Here is a 20,880-nt window from a genome sequence, read left to right as displayed (position 1 = left end):
GCATTGGGCTTCTCCGGGTTCTCTGGTTTCCTCCCACCCCCCAAACCATACCAGGGGAATTGGTGACTCTCCACTGGTCACCACTCCAATCAGAATGAAGACAAACGAATTGTGAATTTGACTCCAACAGTTTGCTAGTTTGATGCTGTTGTTTTTTTAAATTGTTTTAGAGGATGCTGAGGGCATCGTTAGGAGACGCGGGTCAGTCACAGGAAGCAGATGGTTGAGGAAAAATAAGTGGCTTTGAGGTTTTTATGAGAAACGCTGAAGGATAACTGTTGAATGCAGCTAAATTATCGTACAAGTTATCAACAGGTAAGTGTTGTGAGGAGCCATGAAGTGGGAACAGATTGAATTCCCCTTTGAATGGCCCTTCCCTGAAGTGCTGGAACATGCTGCCAGGCGTTGTAGGAAAAGCCAGTTTTGCCTGTTTTCCTTTAATTCATCTAGCTCAGAGCCAGTGTGGCGTACTGCAGAAGAATGCCATCCCAGTTGTAGTAATCACTTACTGCAAGTTACAGCCTGACTGTTTGTCTTTAAGTTCTATAGAAACTGGAATGTTGAAATGTGAATAATATTTTCAGTGAGGCACCAGCTGTGTCACATGTGCAGTAAGAATCAGTCATTAAGCACGCTAGTCACGTCAGTTATAACCCGTCGATGACGGTCGTTCTTAACATGTGAATAAAGTGATGATAATATCCTATATGATTACTCATGATGCTCTGGTTTGTGTTCTCAGCTCCAATAAAGAGAGCTCAGGACACTCCCAGAGGCCCATCCATCAACACAGCCCCACATCCTCGGTCACCTCGGTGGGTTCGCTGTCCCGCGCTCAGTCCTCCACCCTCAGCAGCATCCTGGCTTCTTCCCATTCTTCTCCACACATGGCACACCAGGTTGAACAGCAATTCACAATGGGGCCACGGAGTCCACAGGGGCCGGGCTCGTATCAGGGCGAGCCATACGGCCCAGGCCCGGCTCACCCAGCGCCTCATCAACGGCCCCATGGCTTCCCTCACGACCCCTATGGCTCGGCACCCAGGGGCCTCCATCTGCACCAGCACCAGTTCCATCTTCAGGGGCAGCAGCAGCAGCAGCAGCAGCAGCCTGGTCCAGGGCAGCACTACCCACACCCCCACTCGCTCCAGGGTGACCCCTTTGCCCTGTTGGCACGTGCCCAGCAGATGGTCGACATGCTCACCGAGGAGAACCGGCAACTCAAGCAGGAGATGGAGGTGTGTGGCGAGAAGGTGTCCAAGCTGCAGAAGGTAAGCGTTCTGGTTCCCAGCAGTTATGATTAGATGAAAAGCGTGCAGCGATGTCGATCGAAACATAACATTTTCTCCTCTACAGCTAGAGACCGAGATCCAGCTGGTGTCCGAGGCCTACGAGAACCTGGCCAAGTCCTCGTCCAAGAGGGAAGCCCTGGAGAAGACCATGAGGAACAAGCTGGAGCTGGAAGTGCGCAGGTTGCACGACTTCAACAGGGATTTAAGAGGTGAGCACCAGGAGCGCTTGCTGGGTTGAAGAGGTCATGGTGGAGTCATGGTCCTACCACGGTGCTTTAATATCAGATAAGAAAGCGCTGAATAGCTGCACTGTCAAACTCTCCCAAAATGTAATGCATGATTTCCTGGTAATACCCATTCCTTTTGTTGCTCTAATGCTCTCCTTAACATTTTGCCTGCATTATTGTTCTTTAGTATTAGAGATACAGATCTTAACGTTGGTCTCTGAGCTTATTTAATACCTGATAGCTTCACAAGAGGATATGGGTAATTCCACGTGAATGTCAGCCTTACCCTGGAAAAATAAAGTCGTGAGCACAGGAACATAACCAGTTTTAAAATGTTCCCTCACGTCTTTCACACACGCAGTATATTTATACGTATAACGGCATCTTAGTGACTGTTAGAGGCAGTAGAACCGATTTTTAGAAACTGAAGCTTCATCCACAGAACAAGCGATTACGAGCGTTCTCATCACGTCTTATCACTCTGAATTGAATTCAATAATAACTTTATAATGTTTAAAAGATGTTGACAGTGTACAACTTGTGCTTTAGATGACATCACGTTGACCGAGTGACCGAGTGACTAACTTATCACTGATGTATTTTCCTTCCAAAAAGTTGTGTCGCTTTCAAGCACAATTATTTTCTTGCGCTTTTAATCAAGGCCACCGCCACCATTCTGCCTCGCAGTGTTCTTTCGAGTAGCAGAGAAAACCCTGATTTATGGCACTGAGCTTGGATTCGGTCCACAGGGAGCCCCAAGAGTTTTACAGCAAAATCAGAGGTTTCTCTCCCCCCCCCTCCCTCCCTCCCTTCTTTCTTTCTCCCTCTCACTCTTGCCCTAATTTCTTCCTCCCCATGTTCCTCATTCTTTCTGCCGTACAGTTCCAGCACACAGTGGGGGGGGGGGGGGGGGGGCGGGGGGAGCCCCTGCCTCTTTAGGACGTTCAGGACAAATCTAAATTTCCATTGCATATTGTTGAACTGGGATGTTAAGGAGCAGGGCATCTGCCTCTGGAATCCTCATCATTTAGTGCGGTTGACTTAACATGGGGGAAATATTGTTTTAACGTTTGGCCTGCTTCCTCGAGGAACGTTTTGCGATTGCGAAAAACCGGCAACCCCCGCAGTATAATGGCTCTTTTGTTGAAGCGATCCTTTTTTCTTTTTTTTCTTTTTTTAGGAATGACTTAGCCACTTTGTGGCAATCGGGTCAAGTTTTGGTGGTGTTGTACTTGTGCTTAAGGAACGTGCTGTAACGTTTAAGAAAACGAAAGCCTATAAACTATACGATACAGATTTAAAATCTCCGTTTTCACAAAGAAAAGCTTTATATAATTCATTTCAGGATTGGAACGTAATCCCCCCCCCCCCCCCCCCCCCCAACATTTGTGGACGTTTGAAATTCCACACTGTGTCCAACTGACAGGACCGTTGTAAACGTATTAAATGTATTGGTTTCTCACTTGCATCTTAAGGAGTAAGCTATAAAATAACGTTGTAAAGTTTTTTGCGTCACACGTCGTGGTTTTTTTTTTTTTTTTTTTCCATCACTACAATTGTCCTTCTTGCAATCCTAGAACGTATGGAAACAGCCAACAAGCAGCTAGCAGCCAAAGAATGTGAGGGCACGGAGGACAACCGCAAAACCATCTCTCAGCTTCTGGTTCAGAGTGAGTACCCCTTCCAGAAATTTCCTCCAAGTCGGAGGAAAAAAAAACAAACCCGGCTGTACCGTGCCTCATAGCCGTCCTGAGGCTCCCCGAACGCTATTAGCTCTACGGTTTGTTTGCGATAGACTGAAACCCGAATTAAGCCGCTTTCCTTCCACTGTTTGGTTGCTCCGTAGACAAAGAGACCCAGCGGGAAAAGGAGAAACTCGAGATCGAGCTTAACGCGCTGCGCTCCACCAACGAGGACCAGCGAAGGCACATCGAGATCCGTGACCAGGCCCTGAACAACGCTCAGGCTAAAGTAGTCAAACTGGAGGAAGAGGTGAGCTCACTGCTTTTCAACGGTACCCTCGTCGCATACGAGGGTACCGAGCTGCATGTTTTCAGTCACGTCTGGGATTAATTATCGAGTGCCTTCAAGGTCTCTCTCAGTGTGTGTTTGTGTGGGCCCTCTTGTGGACACTTTTCACCCTCTAGCCCAAGGCTGCAATATCTGGTTCCGTTTAAAGCTTAAGAAACATCTCGGAGGACCTCTGTGGAATTTAGGGTTTTTTTCTTTCTTTTTTTTTTTCTTTATTGCTCCGAGTGTGCTGAGTCATTAAGCCATGCACAAGAGAACGCTTTGTTTCCTGTCGTTCCTGCATACTGAGAGAAGGAGTCTTTTTTATTATTATTATTATTATCGTTATTATTTTTCTTTTATTTTTAAGTTGTAAATATTTCGCCATTTCTTCTTGGTTCTTTTCTGAAAGCTTCCTCGAAGGAACTTTTATTCACCCAAGTCAGTGATAACCCACCTAGCTCATATCTGCAACGATTTCCAACAATCAGCAAAGAGACAATGACTTTATAGCCCTTCCCATCGACTTCAGTGCTGCAGCGAAGATCTTCAAGTTCGAGAAAACCACTAGCCACGACCATGAGCCAATCCAAACCGCCTAGGACATTTTAGCAAGAAAGAGAGAGAGAGAAAGTTCCAAACCGAACGAGCGCACGAATAACAGAAGGAGTGTAAGGGTGGTTTTTCACTCTAATGAGCTTGAAGTCTCCGAGCATGTTTGGAGAACGTGCCTTGGCTCGACTGGCTCGGGCCCAGATGGCCTTTTGGCCAGCGCTGAACAGGCGGTGCAAGCCGCAATCCCAGAACGCGCCGGCCTGTTCCACTTTCCTCCGGCCCTGTCACAAACAGCCGCTTGTTCCGCCAAACAAAGCCTCTTGAGTTGTCTGCCATGAAAGAACTTGAAGATGGCCGAATTCTTAAATCCCCCCCACCCACTCATCCAGCCAGCCCCGTCTAAATAAATGGAAACTGCATACTTGTCCTCTTTCTCTGCTTCTTCTGTGTCGCAGAGCCCCCAGAGCTAAATCGGGCCATTCATTTGGGCCATAATTATAGCTTCTGGTGGATTCGAAAGTAGCTTTTTTGTGAGGGGGGTCGGGGGGGGTTGGAGGACACAAGCGGGGGTATTGTAAGCTAGATTTTCAGTTAAGCAAGGCTCACCTGTGTGCGAGGGGTGTAAAGTGAAGCCGGAAAACCGGTCCACGTTGAACTCGGATACGGCCACGCCGGTTTACGAGCCTGGAGCCGGTTCAGATCGCAAAGGCAGACGGGTAAAAACCCGATTCCGCCGTGAAAAATCGACGCGCACTCACGAGAGCTACGCTGGAGCCCAGATACAAAAACTACTATCTATGCAAATGAAAACATCTTGAACACGGGCAAATCGACCGAATATTCCTCATGTCAAAATTGTAAATCAAACGTTAAATTATTCTTCCTCTATCCGCAGACGTAAATAATAGAAGCAAATGCTTCATATCGGATTTATTTAAGCTTTAAATTAGTAAACATGTCTACAAATAGGCTTAATAAGCTTATATGTGGTTTAATATATGTAATAATTATAATACAAGATCAATTTGACTCTATTACGGATTTTTTTGCAGGGTAATATCGACTCGGCAGCATTTTAGTGAAAGGGATGCATGTTTTGGAATTGCTGTCCCCTTTACAAAACTGGTCGAAATTAGGATACATCAAAATGTGTTCAATTTAACTGAACTGAATCGTGTTGAATCGTACCCGAATCGAATCATTACTGAATTGAATCATTACTGAATCGGTCGAATCAATACTGTATCATTTTTGTGTTTTATGGTATACCATGTGTTGAGATCATGTGAAAGGAGATTTACACCCATGCTGCCTGCTCTGTGTGTGTGTGTGTGTGTGTGTGTGTGTGTAGCTTAAGAAGAAGCAGGTCTACGTAGAGAAGGTGGAGCGGATGCAGCAGGCTCTGGCTCAGCTGCAGGCTGCTTGTGAGAAGAGAGAGCAATTGGAGCACAGATTACGCACACGGCTGGAGAGAGAGCTGGAGTCACTCAGGATGCAACAGGTACAAGACACACACACACACACACACACACACACACACACGTTAAACAGTCTAGCAGACATAGCCTGGACTCAGGTGCAGACAGCAGGAGCAGATTCTCCCACAGGAGATGTTCCATGTTCCACTCCATTCCTCCTGCATGTCCAATCCAAACGTCCACTGGTCCTTTTAAATGACCCTTAATCTGGGGATCTGGGGGAAAGGTTGCAGCTCAGCCGCTGCGTTTGTGCGCGCGCGCACGTGTGTGTGTGTGTGTGAGAAAGTGAGAGAGAGAAGAGGAAGAGCAAACAGCCGGGATTCTTATTAGAGGCCCAGATACTAGACCTCACGTTGGAGCAGCGCGCTTTTATCCGAGCAACCGAGTGATGTGAACGAAACATTCAGCTTTGCTAACTTGATAATCCAGTGCCGTTTAAGGAATGGAATATATCTCTGTGTCACTAAATTATGAACACGAATGCATATCGGAATGTGTTTTATCAAACCGGAGTTTAATGTCTGTTAATGTCCGGTGACTTTCTCTAAAACCCTTTTCAGATTGGACTAGTTTTACATGTGGAGGCGGGGTAACCCATGCAATTATTATTATTATTATTATTATTATTATTATTATTATTATTAGAGTATCACTGGGATTGTAGTCTCTTCCTAATCAGTCTTTTTTTTTTTACAGAGTACGGGTGCATGTGTCTAGAAAGATTACTGTATTTCATCGTCTGTAAAATGACCGATTGCAGTAACCCCAGTTAACGTATATCCTTCCGGAATATCCCGTCTATTCCAACGTTCATCGAATCGAAACGAAACCAAGTCTAAACCTAGTTCAAAGCGCAGTACGATGAAATGGACGTGCCGGAGAAGCCACGCTTATGAGGGTTTTAGACGAGTCATTGACTTGCACGTAAATGGTGATGCCCGTGTCACTAATTACCGATCAAGCGCGTGTACGTGTACGGACGTAAAACCTACGACGAGCCCGTAGAATAAAGGTCGAAGCGACCGGTTCGTATTAAAACGAGGTGTATGTTGTATGTGTGGAATTTACAAAAAAAAAAATTGTCTCATGTGATGAGCACGTGTAAATCCTGAAGACACGCCCACCTCCACGTGTCCTGAAATCTTATCCTTGACTCTGAACATCCCTACTGTTTGTTCTGCACAGAGATCGGGAGGCTCGCAGAACCCCACGGGTCCCGAGTACAGCACGACGGCCCTGATGGAGCACCTGCGTGAGAAGGAGGAGAGGATTTTGGCTTTGGAGGCCGACATGACCAAATGGGAGCAGAAGTATTTAGAGGAGAGTGTCATGAGACAGTTCGCCCTGGACGCCGCAGCATCTGTTGCCACGCAAAGGTACACACACACACACACGCGCGCGCGCAAGACATATGGTATACCTTGTTCTCATGTATGTTCACAATGTGGTTCACTTTCGTTAAGGCCTGACCACTCCCCGAGCTGGAAATCAATTGCCGGTTAATGATAAAAATCTAGCCATGTTTTTCTAACGCTCTGTCCATATGGGATCTCCTGGAGGGGTTTTTTTTTTTTTGGTGTGTCTGATTGGCCAAAAATGCTTATATTTTTGCTGCGGCTTTTTTCAAAATGTGCTTCTTCTTCTTTTCTTTTTCTTTTTTCGCGGGAAAACTACTCGAATCGGCGAAATCGCAATCGCACGAAATCGTGTCGCGTGATCTTTCGCCGTGATGTTTGTTGGCAAACGAGACCTTTTAGCTGCACTCACGTTCGACGCACGTGGCTGAACGCGCGTCGTGACCGCGTCACGTGACGCGTCTCGGCCCGCGTCCGAGGAAAATCTGCAGTCATTTTGCAAGGTTGCGAGCTCCTCCGAATATCGCGTAGCTTCCTTGATTTTGCGTTCGTCTCTGCGATCGCAAAAATCCTGGAGGGACCGAAGGCAAAAAAGGCTCAAGAAGACGAGTACAGATGATGAATCGGTACTATAATAATAATAATAATAATAATAATAATAATAATAATAATGTTGGCATCTTACAGACAATCAGCACTGGCAAAGATAGGAATTTTGCTTGTGGAAAACTTTATGACAAAAAGCGTTATGCTTTGTTCGTGGTGTTCGTGGGAATCGAGCGCGAAAGCCTAGCGGAAATTTAGCTAGCAACAGTCCATATTTTAAAATAAATAAATATATCCTGTCAGTTATCTGGGCATGCTTCCAGTACATTCTGTCTTTGTGTGGGATTTCTTGATGGATTGAATGAGAAATACTTCAGGGAGGATTAGCGGTGTTACTCTAGACCTATGCTTCCTTCTCGAAATGGTCCCTTAAGTGACGCAGGAGACCTGAAAAACAGGAAAACGGTTCCCACTTCGGTTCGAGATTCTAAAAGTTTGACTTCCTTCTGCAGAGACACTTCATCGTCTATGATCAGCCACTCGCCCAGCAGCAGCTACGACACCTCGGTGGAGGCGCGCATTCAGAAGGAAGAGGAGGAGATTCTCATGGCCAACCGCCGCTGCCTGGACATGGAGAGCCGCATCAAGAACCTCCACGCGCAGATCATCGAGAAGGACGCCATGATTAAGGTTCTGCACCAACGTTCGCGCAAGGACCCGGGCGTCAAAGCCGACGGCCCGTCCGCCATGCGCCCCTCCAAGTCGCTCATGTCCATAGCCACGGGCTCGAGCGGATTGGGCAGCTCGGGATTGCTCTCTCACTCGCTGGGGCTCAGCGGGAGCAGCCCGATTACAGAGGAACGCAAGGAGGACCGCAGCTGGAAGGGCAGTCTGGGTAAGAAAGGACACCGCTCTGCTTAACACGCTACAACGTTTGAGTAATGGATGGAAGTAGGAACGGGTCAGGGATTGAAACTTGCACTTAGGTAGGAATAAACCGTTCTCTTGCTCATTTAAACTCATTCACGCAATCACGTGGCAGCAACACAATTAATACAGTTGTTTTTTTTTTAAAAATGTGTCCTCGGTGGCCTTGGCATGGGTGTCAGTGCCAGGCACGCTGGCTTGAGTATCGCAGAAACCGCTAAACGCTTTGGCGCGTGTGACGCATTTTTTGACGCGTGTCACGACATGAAAGCTTTCACTTTCTGCACTCGCATGTTTTGATGTTTTCCGTTGTTGACTAGAACGTTTGAGAAGGCTGGTGGCGCGTGACCTCAGACAATAACGACACCTCCTTTTCCCGCGCACGGAAGAATATCGTCTGGACTTGATCCTGTTCCGTTAAAAACCGACAACAACGTGTGATTTTTTATTTTTTTTTTAGTCGGAAAAGAGTCACCAGTGTGACGCCGCTAAAGGCTGACTGACATTTCAAAACACCCTTTTGCTCGTTTGTAGGCGTGTTACTGGGGCCAGAGTTCAGAGGTGACTCCTTGAGGACCGACTCCATCTCGTCTTCTCCGTCTCCGGTGCTGCCGTCCACCCCGATGCCAGCCACTGCCCACTCGAAGACGGGCAGCCGGGACAGCTGTACGCAGACAGACAAGAGTCAGGAGTCGAGCAAACCCAGCACCCCGGCACTGCAGAGCGTAGCAGCCAACAACCGCATCAGCAGCCCCAGTCCTGTATATATCCCCGACCGTATCGCAGGTAACACTCACACACACTTTTACGTGTGAACTACTCAACTGCGCCAACTAGTGCTCTAAGTGTGATATGCGCGGTTGGAATATCGAATTCCCATCCATCCATCCATCCATCCATCCATTTTCCGTACCGCTTATCCTACACAGGGTTGCCGGGAGCCTGGAGCCCATCCCAGGGAACGCTGCATCGCGTACTGTTCATACCGTTTAAGCAGCCGTTTAATCTGACGCCACTTTTTATTTTAATTTTAAACCCTAACCCTTGTCACCTTTACGCTAGTCGGCCCCGCGACGTCCAGCGGTAGCGGAGTTTGTCTATTTCGTGACGTCTCGACCAAGTACATTGACAGGATGTGGTTCTAATCGGAGTTTTTTTGTTGTTGTTGTTGTTGTTGTTTTCTTCAGACGTTCCAGTGTTCCACAGCAATACTCTGGAGAGGAGAGCGCCAGTGCAGTCTTATCCTACACAACCACAACCACAGTCACAGCCACAAAAACAGGAGGATGTAGATAACGAGATGGTGGAAATACTCATCTGAACCGTGTAACACACACACACACACACACACACAACAGGTGAGTGCGCTCTACATCGCGCGCTCGTGTTAGTACTTTTAGGGACACTCATGGTGTATTGAAATGCACTACGTTTTTATGCCTTGTATAGAATAATACACCGTGTCAGTTACGAGTGACGTTTTGTACAGTATTCCGTGGTGGCATTTCGACTCTCGAGTTTAGGACCAAAATGTATTGGCGATTTTTTTATTTTTGCTTTTATTGCACTACTTTCTTTTCCTTTTTTCTTTCTTTAAGCTTTTCGATATTATTTGAACTCTTATTAGATAGAGCACATATACCAATGTTATCAATCTTTGGCACTTGAGTTAGTCGTTATTTGTAAATACTGTATCTCGATACTGTAAGACCACATGTAAGACAGGAGGCGTGAATGTGTACGGTGAACTTTAAAGGCACTGCCGGAGTGTTGAAGGCGGAGTACTGACCTCACAGAATTGTGCGGTCTGTGGTTTTGCTGTGTATGCAAAAAAAAAAAAAAAAAAAAAAAAAGAAAAAAAGAAAAGAAAAAAACCCAACTGGTTTTGGGTGTGTGTACGCATGTGATGTGAGTCAATCTGTTGGTTTTGTTTTTTTTGGGGGGGGTGGGTTTGGACCAGCAAGTGTCCTTCTTTCCATTCGAGCTGCGGGAGCGTCACTGTGCACAAACCTCGCCACGCCTCATGCCGTGGTGAACACCAGCAGTCATTTCATACGTCACGGTCTCCACGTCTCTCCCCATTTCAGACTTTCTTTTTCTCTTCGACACGAGGGTTACTGTAATTGACGTTGTCTGTTATATACAGTGTAGTATGACGTGTAGCGTGTGAGAAATTCCAGGGAGTTCACAATATACATTTCGCTTTTGACCAAAGGACAACAGAGAGAATGCACACCTTGTATACGTGTCATTAAAAAAAAAAAAAAAAAAGAGGCGTTAACGAATTATGTTCCACTGGGCAAAAACAGCTGGATTGAAATGGTTGGTCTGCTAAATTAAGCCGATTAATATGTCATATATGTTTGTTTGTTTGTTTGTTTGTTTGTTTTGCTCAGTGGGTTCTTGACATTGTCTTAAAATCTATCCTCTAAACAGTTCATATCATTTCTTTTTCTTTTCTTTTTTTCCCCTTCCCTCCAAATCCAGGAATGTTCAAAATTTGGTCATCATCATATGTTTATCTCAAGGCACTGAAAATATACCGTCAGTGTATTATTATATTTGCAATTGTTGTATTAAATTAAATGTTAAAATGACTCCATGAAAGAGAAATACCTCTTACTGTCTATAGTTATGAGTGTGTGCATATATATATATATATATAAATTTTTTTTTTTTTTGACAAATCTGGGCTGTGCCTTAAATTTCCATGAACATAATGCTGCATTCATGACCAAGTGAGAAATGGGAAGTTTCCAACTTCCCAGTTGGGAACGATCTGTTTGAACGGCTCTCCAACTCGTAATTCCTACTCGGAACGTGTTTCGAGATGAGCTACGAGTTGCGATTCTGTGACGTCGCTTCGACGTGGCGTTCGTAGAGAAAAGACTTTTTTTATATTTTGAAATCTCTAAATACTGAAAGGGGAAAAAACAAACAAAAAAACCACCCCAGCCCAAAACAACAGAAACCCTCACGCAGAAATTGTAATGGTTATAACGGAAACTGTAATGGTCCATGTGGGACTCTACTGGTCGTTTGTTTTCTATTCGTGGCATATTTATGTCTAGCGGACACCATTAAGGACGTACGTCATTAATACGTCCTACTACGTAATGGAAACCATTTGGTAATGGTTTTAAGAGTTAACAGCTGATGGATTTTAATAGTATTTGTAGTGGAAACCATTAGAATTTCTGCTCTGGTTTTTATTGGGGTTATATTTGATCATGTTATTTTTGGATTAGATAAGGAGATGACACAGCCCCGTAATGCATGTCTGTTCGCCCTGATGTGCGGAGTAGGCGGTTCCGAGTTGAAAATTCCCCCGAGTCCTCGGTCGTCGTGAATTCAGCGTAAGCGTGTTCGTCTTATTACGTTCTAGCCGAACGCACGATTACCCAGTTGTGATCATATTAATATACAACGGTGTGTCTTGAACACAGGTGCCAACGTCGCTCGCAAACAAAATCCTAGCGGGGGGGGGGGGGGGACAAACAAACCTCACAACACGAGTCACAAAGTAAATGTTGGCACCTCTGCGTAAACATCCGTTCAAACTGGAATTCATGAGCCAGTGAGATGACCTCACACTTAATGCACGTTATTTGAATTACATCCAAAGAAATCAGTAATTGGTTGATCCCCCCCCCAAAAAAAGAGAAAACCCACAAACTATATGAAATGTGCGCTTGCATTCTTGCGTTATTACTTTTATAAAGCAAGTGGATATGTGTGTGTGTGTGTGGATAGACGTCTTCAGCGTGAAACATCTGGGAAATACCTGTTCTGTATTATTTAAAACTGGTACTTGACATTTCCTGCACAGGTTTTTATCCGTACGTTTCCTCGGTCGTTTGAGCCACGTGTAGAAGTTCTCTCTCTTTAATGAGGATATAAATAATCATTCCAGCACCGTTATACCAACCACTGTCAAAAATTGTGCCTTGTACACGAAAACGTTACTTAAAAAAAGTCATTCCGTACAACACCTCTAGCTATGTTTGTGCGCGGACAATGGACCCGAGAGCGGCGGATTTCGAGGTTTTGGGTGGGATCCCTGGCCGTCGTTTAGAAGCGCGCGAAACGGTTCCGGAAAATCGGAATCGGACCGGCAAAAATTCGCTTCTCGAACCGTGCCCCGTTTTGGGACAAACTCGAGACTTTCGTGACGTCCCCGTCTGAAACGTACACGTGGCGAAGTACGTAACGTCCGTATTAGCTGCTCGCGCTTTAAATTTTAAATGGCGGAAATGGAAACGTGCGGCGATTATTCGCGCCGTTTCCCCGACGGTCCCCACCTAAAGTCCGCATCGTCGTTCTGTCCGTCTCGGTGGTCTTGCTACTTTTTGTTGCTGAAAACAAAACAAGAATGTGTTGTAGTCCAGCTCAGGACAAACTCCGAAACGTTTCGTCTCGAGTTATGTACGTCGTCTCCCACTTTGGGCCAGTGATGGATCGTTTTCTCCGCTCCTCCAAGCGAGGAACGTGTTCTTTGAATTCCCGAGTATTGGTTTTTGTCACAAAGTTGCTGCTTGACAACATTTATTACTGTACAATCATTCGTTTGTAACGGAATTGTATTCTCTTTAATCAAAGACTTTTTTTTGTTTTGTTTTCACAAAATTCATCTCATACCGTTTCATCTGCAGTTTTGAACTTTTTATTATTTGGGTTGTACTCCAGAACATGTTCCAAATAACATTTTACTTCTTTCTTTTCTCTCTCCCCCCCCCACCTTCATGAAATTTTTATTGAATTTTTTTTCAATAAATAACTATACTGAACAATCAGTCGTTGTTTTCTTTTGTTTTGTTTGAAAAATCCCATACGTCACTATAGTGTCGTAAACAAACGGTCAGCTGAAACATTACAATTCATGCGTTATAGATATAAAAGCACAAGTGCATGTTCAAAGAGTGAAAAAACCTGTTCAAATTGTTGTTTGCTCAAAATGAGCATTTTTACGATAAATTATTATTATTTTTTTTAAACCCAGAGCATATCTTAGTAGTTAGTAGTGAGTGTTAAAGTGTGAAATGATACTATGATTATTGTCTAGACTAGATTATCACGGTTTCAGGGTTAATCGTTCATTTAAAGATGAAAATGAAAGCAAAGATTTATTACGAAATTCTCTGTGCTAATGTCTCTATGCACATCCTTTTCTAGTCTTCGAAAGGGTTTTTTTTTTTTTACCTTGTGATTGGTTCTCGTGCTTTTTGTGCCCGGTCACAACGGCCCAAAACACTGTCAGGATGTGTAATATAAACATACGTAAACGTCGGAAGCTGAAAGATGCTGAGATGAAAAAACAAGAAATTACAGGGTGTCCCAAAAGTCTCCACACATAAGGGACTGTGTGTGTGTGTGTGTGTGTGTATATATATATATATATATATATATATATATATATATATATATAGAGAGAGAGAGAGAGAGAGAGAGAGAGAGAGATATAGATATAGATATAGATATAATGTGTGTGTGTGTATGTATAATATAAACTAAGTAGGAAAAATTTAGCTAAGGTGTTATGTATGAAGACTTTTGGGACAACATGTACAATCATTATAACATCAATATAACACAGCACCCCCTTGTGCTGAGAAACAGCATTGCTGTAGTATGATAAGTCCAGATGGAGGAAAGGGGTCGAGATGTTTTTGGGGCGTTGTAGCTGGGCATAAAAAGCACAAGAACCAACCGCTAGATTAAAAATAAATAAATAAATAAAATTTAATTAAAAAAAAAACACACAAAAAACAAACGGATTGAAATGTGTTTCATTTTGGAAAAAGGCAATAATGAGGTAAGCGTCCAGACTTGAGCAGTGACCAACTGTGACACCCCTAATGATCTAAAGTCTAAATTATGATAGAATATCTAATGTGATCAGCTGCACTTTACAGTCCCAGTCAGAATCTTCAAAGTAAACTAAATAAACGAAGGCACTCTGTTATATTCGCCGTCTGAGACGGCGTTATAACGGGACACGCCGGATATGAGAGAGCTTCTTCTTGTGACCTTCGCAAAATTCCTCCAACTCGCAGGTTGAGCTCGCTCTTACGCTCCTGCAGCACTCCTGATTCGAACCTACCTCAGGTCACAGTGAGCTCCTATGCCCAGTGCTGTATTAAGTGCACAGTTAAATCGCAGGTGTTAGTGTTGCCGGAGAGGACACGGGTGAATTGGGCTGATCTCCCAGAGGGCTCTGCGGGTTTATTTGCGCATCCAGAGCCAGCCATTGATCAGACAGGCAGAAAGCAGCACGGAGAAGACTATCAGTTCGCTCTGCCTGCGTTCAGCGTTCTGTTTCTCCAGATTTGCTATCCGTCTGTTCATCTTCATCATCTGCAAGAACGAAGTGAGGGGGAGAGAAAAAAAAAAAGACACACAGACGTCGTGAGACGGATCTAATCCCAGTGGAACAGTTTTTGGGACATGTGACCAGGGTGAGTTCATTCTCTGGCTATTGCCTTCGTTAAACCGGTGGGATCTGGCGCCCTCTTCTAGTTCATTTGCAAATCACACGGCCGAAATTCAGGCCGTACGAGTCACGTCGGATATTCGCGTACGAAGGCAAGACGAGAGTAATCGTCTTAAACACTAGACAGGTAAACATTTTCAAACGTTCGAACCGTTTGTCGATTTGAAACTATAATGGAATTATATCAACGGCGCATCTTTCCATGTAACTTGCAGATAATTGTCGCTCATGCTGCATCGCAGGGAGGCGTAACGCACTCGGAGGACAGCATTATCCGCCCTCTTACGCATACACGAGCTCGCAGATGCCCACGATTGGTCTGTGCCACTGTGACGGACGGGAGACGGAGAGCACGACCGGTTCTGCTCTCAGATGGTTGTGCCTTCGCCAAGATTCGAACTCATGATCTTTCGTAGCAAAAAATTATTTATTATTTATTGGGTTTTTTTTTCGGTACAGGAAAAAAAACCTGCAATTTAAGGTCAGGTGAAAGGATTTTCATCATGTGCCTCTCCTTAAAAAATAAATAAATAAATAAAAAATCAGCAGGACGGTGGCAGTGCAGTACAGCCGATCTGGCGACATGAGGAGGCCATTTTGGTACTTGTTTTATTAGAACTTTTAAAAGTAAATTTTGCACGACGGAGACATTTATATTCGAGTCATGAACTGCGAATACAACCCACCGTAAACCCTGGGAAAGATCAACACAGGTCCAAGATAGAGATATATATATATATATATATATATATATATATATATATATATATATATATATATATATATATATATATATATATATATATGTGTGTGTGTGTGTGTGTGTGTGTGTGTGCGCGCGTGTGTGTATATATTTTTTTTTTTACTAACCTGGCGGCGCAGCACTATTAATTCGACTGTAGTTCCGCTCTCCTCCTCAGGACTGCGCCAGAACTCCTGTGTGGTGCTATTGGATGAGCAGAAGACAACAGATCTTCACTACACGCTTACTACGGTGTCATTCAAAGAAAATAAAATAAGAACATAAGGCTTAGAAGTCACTTCAACTCTTTGGAGAAAAAAAAAAACAACATCTATAGAACAAAAGTCTCGGTCACCTTTTCCTGGCCTGATCAGCGTGATCTTCTACTGGCTGAGGCGGAGGACTTTCTGGGAAACCGAACCTTCAGACAGAAGGAACAGACCCACAGGTCCACAGAAATGGGCTGGTATTCAACGCAATGAACTTTCAAAAAAGTCACAAGCTTCAGCAAGCAAGGCGGAGAGGAGTTAGGTCTCTAAATAAATAAATGAGTGTTTGGCGACTTGCTCGTGGGATGAGTAGCGAAGACGGAAGCAAACGGAAACTTAACAGGATTATAAATCAGAATTGTGTCAGAAGTGTTAGTAGAGTGCCATGAATCCAATCGATTTTAAAAAATAAAAATAAAAAACTGAAGTACATTCAAGCAAAGCTGGAAAACTCGAGGCAGCAGAACCGTCCGCTCAAACCGGAACCCGTTAGTAAGCGAGGCGGCAGGTGGAGGCATGTCACCTGGAGGAGTATTTCTGACTGACAGTCTGGAGGATTCTGTGCGAGGCTTGCTTGCCCAGCTCCCTGGCGGCTTGCAGGAAGCTCTGGGGTGTCAGGAGGACGGGGGCAATAGCACCGAACCCCTGGGGAACAGGCAGGGCCGAGTCCGTGGGTACGGCGGGCATCGTTCCAGCGTTCTGGCTGCTGAGGACAGGCCAACAGAGAGGTGCCAACGACATGACACACACAAACGGTGTATCGATGTTACTTAGCCACTTAACGGCGTCTATAAATGCACGGATACAGGAAGTGGAGGTAATAACCCCTACTTTCGGGATTGTAAAACCTCGGATCTTTATCTTTCCTAGTCGGGAGCAGATCGATGCACTTACGTAATGCATGTGTAATTGTGTGTACTGAACCAGACAGAGATTAAAGCCTCGGGAAACCGTTGTAGATGTGTTTCGAGTTAATTCGCTGATTAGTGTCTTCTCAGGTCGACATTTCTGTATTATAAATTCTTTATTCGAATATTTTCAGATACCGGATTTTTGATTTCCGTGAGCCGTAATCATCGAGATTAAAACAAAAGACAGGCGTGAAACGTTTCACTTTATGCGTAATGAATCTAGAAAATATGAGCGTTCCACTTTTTTTTTTTTTTTTATTAAATTAAATTACGGGGAAAAATTGAAGTTTTTGAGATGCACCTGTACACTATAACCCATCTGAATTAAATCAAGTGCTCTTGCTTATGTGAGCAGCCATTTTGATTCGACATCACTTGCCGAACTTGTGTTTGAAGAGACCTTTCTCAGTACGAATTCCTATTTGATTTGTTTTGGGGGTTTTTCTTCCTGGGTTGGACAGTATTACAGTAAATCTACTCTTACACTAATGCACCGTGTGCTTTTTTTAAATTTTTTTTTTTTTTTACTTACGATGAAGAAGAGTGTTTGGAGTGCGTTGGCGTCCCACGTGGGGTCCTACCGAAAGTCTGGTCGCTGTTCGATCTCCGTAGCGGACTCTGCGGAGCATACAGCAAACCGTTAACAGCCTCTGAACTACCTCTTTTACAGCACTCTACAGCAGCTGGTTACAGACAGGAAGACAAGATCTTCACCTAAAAGGTACGACAGGTGGAATACAATGGATAAAAACAAACAAAGCGATAGCATGCAAATACAGTCGGCGTTTTACACACACACACACACACACACACACGAGGCTTATCAGTCATGAAGCGCTTGCTCGTCGTCTCCACACATTCCTCGAGGCGAAATCACAAAGGAATCGTTATCTTAAACCGACTGCATTGTTTCTGTGCACAATAGGAAGATGTCGTGACATTTAGCGAGTCGGGTTACCTGAACGTGCTCTCGTGGGTACGCTTGCCTATCCCAGGGGCCGTACTGCAGGTTCCACACGGAAGACGCGTGACCTCTAGCGTTGTTTTGGGAGAAGAGGGGCCGTGGACTCAGGTCAGGAGCATCTATCAGATTTAATTTGATATACAGTATATCAGGATTTATGGGAATACGAGCGATTTGCGTCCGAAAGCTTCGAGCGGACGTACGGCGACCAGGTACGTTTCATTTAAATCTTTACTGACGACGATGTAAATATATCAGCTGCCATTTATTTCATCCATTTTAAAAATAACGGCACGATTACTCGTCTCAACAATTTCCATTCTAGGAATTCCCATTCACGATCAGGAAACGTTCCTTCTATTCAGCTGGGGAAGAAAAAACAAAAAACACCCTTCAAACTATATGCATACACAAGTCCAAAGGTAAGACGCCCAGGCTTTTTAAAGGTAATGAGCTGTGAACTCGGAGCTGTTTGTGTCACTGTTTCTTCACCTGTTAGTGCCAGTCTGTCAGGGACGTGCATGCTGAAGGCAGCAGGAAGATCTTCAGCCCTGGCTTTCAGATCCTCCGCCGCCGCCTGAGGGACCCGGAGTCGCTCGGGAACCCGCATCCTTTCGCTGATCACGGCTGTGAAGAGCGGATCTCTAAGCGGAGAGCCGTCGACGAAGTACACCGGAGCCGTCATCGCCGGCCCACGACCTGAGGGATCGGCATCGTTAACGCAGCAAGTTTGGCGACACTTTATTTTTAAAATTATTTGGAATAACTCCAGTTTTGAATAGAAAACACGGGTACAAACTCTAACCAACGAGTCTTAGGGTAGAGCTTTCGATTCGTTGATCTGACACACAGGAGGGGCTTTTTCAACCATTTACACCACAGCACTGTTCAATTCTCGATTCTGACCGGTCAAAAAACCGTTAACGGCCAAACGGTTGTTGATGTGACGAACCGTCTTTGGAAGGAGTCTCCAGTGTCAGCTCTTTGTAACAGTCAGAATTAAAGCCGCAACTTATTTAAGCAAATAATTCATCAAAAGCTGCTGTCAGTTTTGATGTCAGTATCGATGTTGTTTTAGGTGAAATTCTGTAAACGTAATTGGTCACGTGACCAGAATCATCGAGTTTAAGCGTGCTCCCGAGAAAGACGCAACCCTATAAACGGCGTGCTCTAAAAGCCGAAGAACAATATCGAGTAAAAAACGTCGTAAAACAAGTGTAACGAAGATATTTAGTACATATGAGCGTTCATTGATATTTTAACAAGATATTTTTAAGATCATTTTTATTATGAAATGGATTACGCAATATAATACGATATCGCGGTACATGATCACACGAATGAAATATTATGGATATTGTGATATATACAGATTTGATCAAGTTTTCCACTGTCAGAATCTTTAAAATGGTAAGCGTTCTTCAACCCCCCCCCCCCCCCCCCCCGCCTTTGTCCAAATTAAATAAAAGCTCATTTTTAAAGCTTTATTTATTTCTAAATGCAACACTACTATCAAAGAAATGCCTTGAATTTTTTTTTTTTTTTTTCTACGTATATGATTAATTATGAGATTTAGAAATGTAAATAGTCACAATAACGGTGATTCTCTGGGAGCGTAGCCAGGGGTCCGGGATATACTTATATTATTAATGGATCATTTGAATTAAATGGGTTTCATCCAAAGCATAATAACAAAAAGAAAGAAAGAAAGAAAGAAAACAAGTAGGCCTATAAGCAACAGATGTAATGTTCTCTGTGGGTTTTTACAGTCCATAAAATGACCAGAATATTAATGAACAAGTCTAACATCTTAACACGTCATACAATTAATCAGTTACACAATTAATCAATTAAGGACTAATTACTCAATTAATTCGTCCTTAGCTGCTTAAATCTGAGGACCTTTTGGATAGCACAAGGCTTACTGTAAATATAAATCTGCCTGCTGGTAATTCTGACGATTAATATTGCACTTTGTAATATATATATATATTATTTATATATAGCTGTTTTAAACTCACTAAAAGTACTATTTATACAACTGGTTTCTATCTAATGCAGCTTTTGACTGTGACCAGTCTAGTTATGAAACTTGTTGCGTGTCCGAACACCAACACCACCAAATAAATGCTATAAATGCAAGGTTTAGACTATTTAAAGGATTATTTAAAAAAAAAAAAAAAAAATTTATATATATATATATATATATATATATATATATATATATATATATATTGGAGCAAGAGAAGAGAAAAAGTGTATGTCGAGCATCTATAATATGAATCTCAATAATAATAGAATTGATGAAGGCTAGTTTAGAATGCAAAAATAAACTAGCTTATAAAAAGTTATGCTAGCCAGTGAGAATTAGCAAAGTGAAGTGTCAGGTTCTTAATTAAGAGGGGAAATAAAACATTAATGAGCCTACAGACTTTAAAACACACCAGTTAATACATGATATAATATAATAAACAAATAAATAAATAAAGATATGTAGCTAACTTAGCTAGCTAGCTAGCCTTCTGTGTTCCTATGAAGGGCAACCTGACACTCATGACGCTAATTAAAGCCAAAGCGCTAGCGGTGTTAGCTTTGGGATAACATTTCCTGGCACCAGCACACGATTTACCAGCTAATTTACCCCAAAATTATTTTCACAAACCTCAGGTTTCACCGCGACTGATGGCACATGAAACGACCTCACATGATAAACAAGGCTTGCACAGGCAAACGACTCTGGAATTGGGAGTTTCGATTCATTTGTTTTGGAGAACAAGACAGGGCGGTGTTTCGGATGAAAACTCAAATAGAGCCCATAGTTTGGATTTAAAAAAAAAAAAAAGAGAGAGTCCAACAAACAATTGTAGAGCTTCAAAGAAAACCGGTTTCACTTTTCGAACATTGTGTTTGCTTTTAATCTGTCTGTCTAAACGACTCCGCTAAGTGAATCGAACGAATCGAATCGCAAGCGCTGATGAATCGAAAGTAATACACTTTCGATTCATCAGCGCTTGAGAATCGATTCGTTTGATTCACTTGGCGGAGTCGTTTAGACAGAACGACTCATTATCAGCCATCCAGCATGATGATTAGAGATTTTTTTTTAAACAAGAC

The 20,880-nt window shown here is 43.5% G+C and overlaps 2 protein-coding genes across 16 annotated transcripts in view; one reads left to right on the top strand and one right to left on the bottom strand.

Annotated features, from left to right (window-relative positions):
• The window catches only part of amot (angiomotin), a 23,794-nt gene extending 12,806 nt beyond the window's left edge, over positions 1 to 10,988 (top strand). For all 12 annotated transcript variants that reach the window (XM_053687980.1, XM_017492265.3, XM_017492264.3 and 9 more), the window contains 9 exons: positions 743 to 1,271; positions 1,357 to 1,501; positions 3,097 to 3,189; positions 3,366 to 3,511; positions 5,436 to 5,585; positions 6,748 to 6,938; positions 7,976 to 8,358; positions 8,925 to 9,176; positions 9,578 to 10,988. In XM_053687980.1, coding sequence (XP_053543955.1) covers positions 743 to 1,271; positions 1,357 to 1,501; positions 3,097 to 3,189; positions 3,366 to 3,511; positions 5,436 to 5,585; positions 6,748 to 6,938; positions 7,976 to 8,358; positions 8,925 to 9,176; positions 9,578 to 9,711 — 2,023 coding nt within the window. In that variant the 3' untranslated portion in view covers positions 9,712 to 10,988. The remainder of the gene's footprint in view (positions 1 to 742; positions 1,272 to 1,356; positions 1,502 to 3,096; positions 3,190 to 3,365; positions 3,512 to 5,435; positions 5,586 to 6,747; positions 6,939 to 7,975; positions 8,359 to 8,924; positions 9,177 to 9,577) is intronic.
• On the bottom strand, positions 10,212 to 20,721 carry LOC108278744 (mitochondrial fission factor). 4 transcript variants are annotated; one of them, XM_017492274.3, is made up of 8 exons: positions 20,429 to 20,721; positions 18,259 to 18,465; positions 17,761 to 17,885; positions 17,335 to 17,420; positions 16,415 to 16,597; positions 15,978 to 16,043; positions 15,751 to 15,826; positions 10,212 to 14,744 (listed from the first exon to the last, which is right to left on the bottom strand). In XM_017492274.3, exons 2-8 carry the CDS (start codon positions 18,449 to 18,451, stop codon positions 14,613 to 14,615), a joined length of 861 nt encoding a protein of 286 aa, XP_017347763.1. In that variant the 5' UTR covers positions 18,452 to 18,465; positions 20,429 to 20,721; the 3' UTR covers positions 10,212 to 14,612. The 4 variants fall into 4 exon arrangements, with proteins under 4 accessions (XP_017347763.1, XP_017347764.1, XP_047017768.1 ...); XM_017492275.3 differs by having other exon boundaries at positions 16,415 to 16,594; XM_047161812.2 differs by lacking the exon at positions 16,415 to 16,597.
• Between the last annotated feature and the right edge of the window lie 159 nt (positions 20,722 to 20,880).

This window comes from Ictalurus punctatus, chromosome 18, assembly GCF_001660625.3.
Source record: "Ictalurus punctatus breed USDA103 chromosome 18, Coco_2.0, whole genome shotgun sequence".
Lineage (NCBI taxonomy): Eukaryota > Metazoa > Chordata > Actinopteri > Siluriformes > Ictaluridae > Ictalurus > Ictalurus punctatus.
This window is presented reverse-complemented; position numbering and strand designations above follow the sequence as displayed.

Excerpts from the sequence above, each read along its gene's own strand:
- LOC108278744 (XM_017492274.3), bottom strand. The coding sequence starts at position 18,451 with ATGACGGCTCCGGTGTACTTCGTCGACGGCTCTCCGCTTAGAGATCCG. Across the intron at positions 17,421-17,760 it reads ACCCACGAGAGCACGTTCAG|AGTCCGCTACGGAGATCGAA; the intron begins GTAACCCGACTC and ends TATGCTCCGCAG. Across the intron at positions 16,044-16,414 it reads AGTCAGAAATACTCCTCCAG|GTTCGGTTTCCCAGAAAGTC; the intron begins GTGACATGCCTC and ends TTCTGTCTGAAG.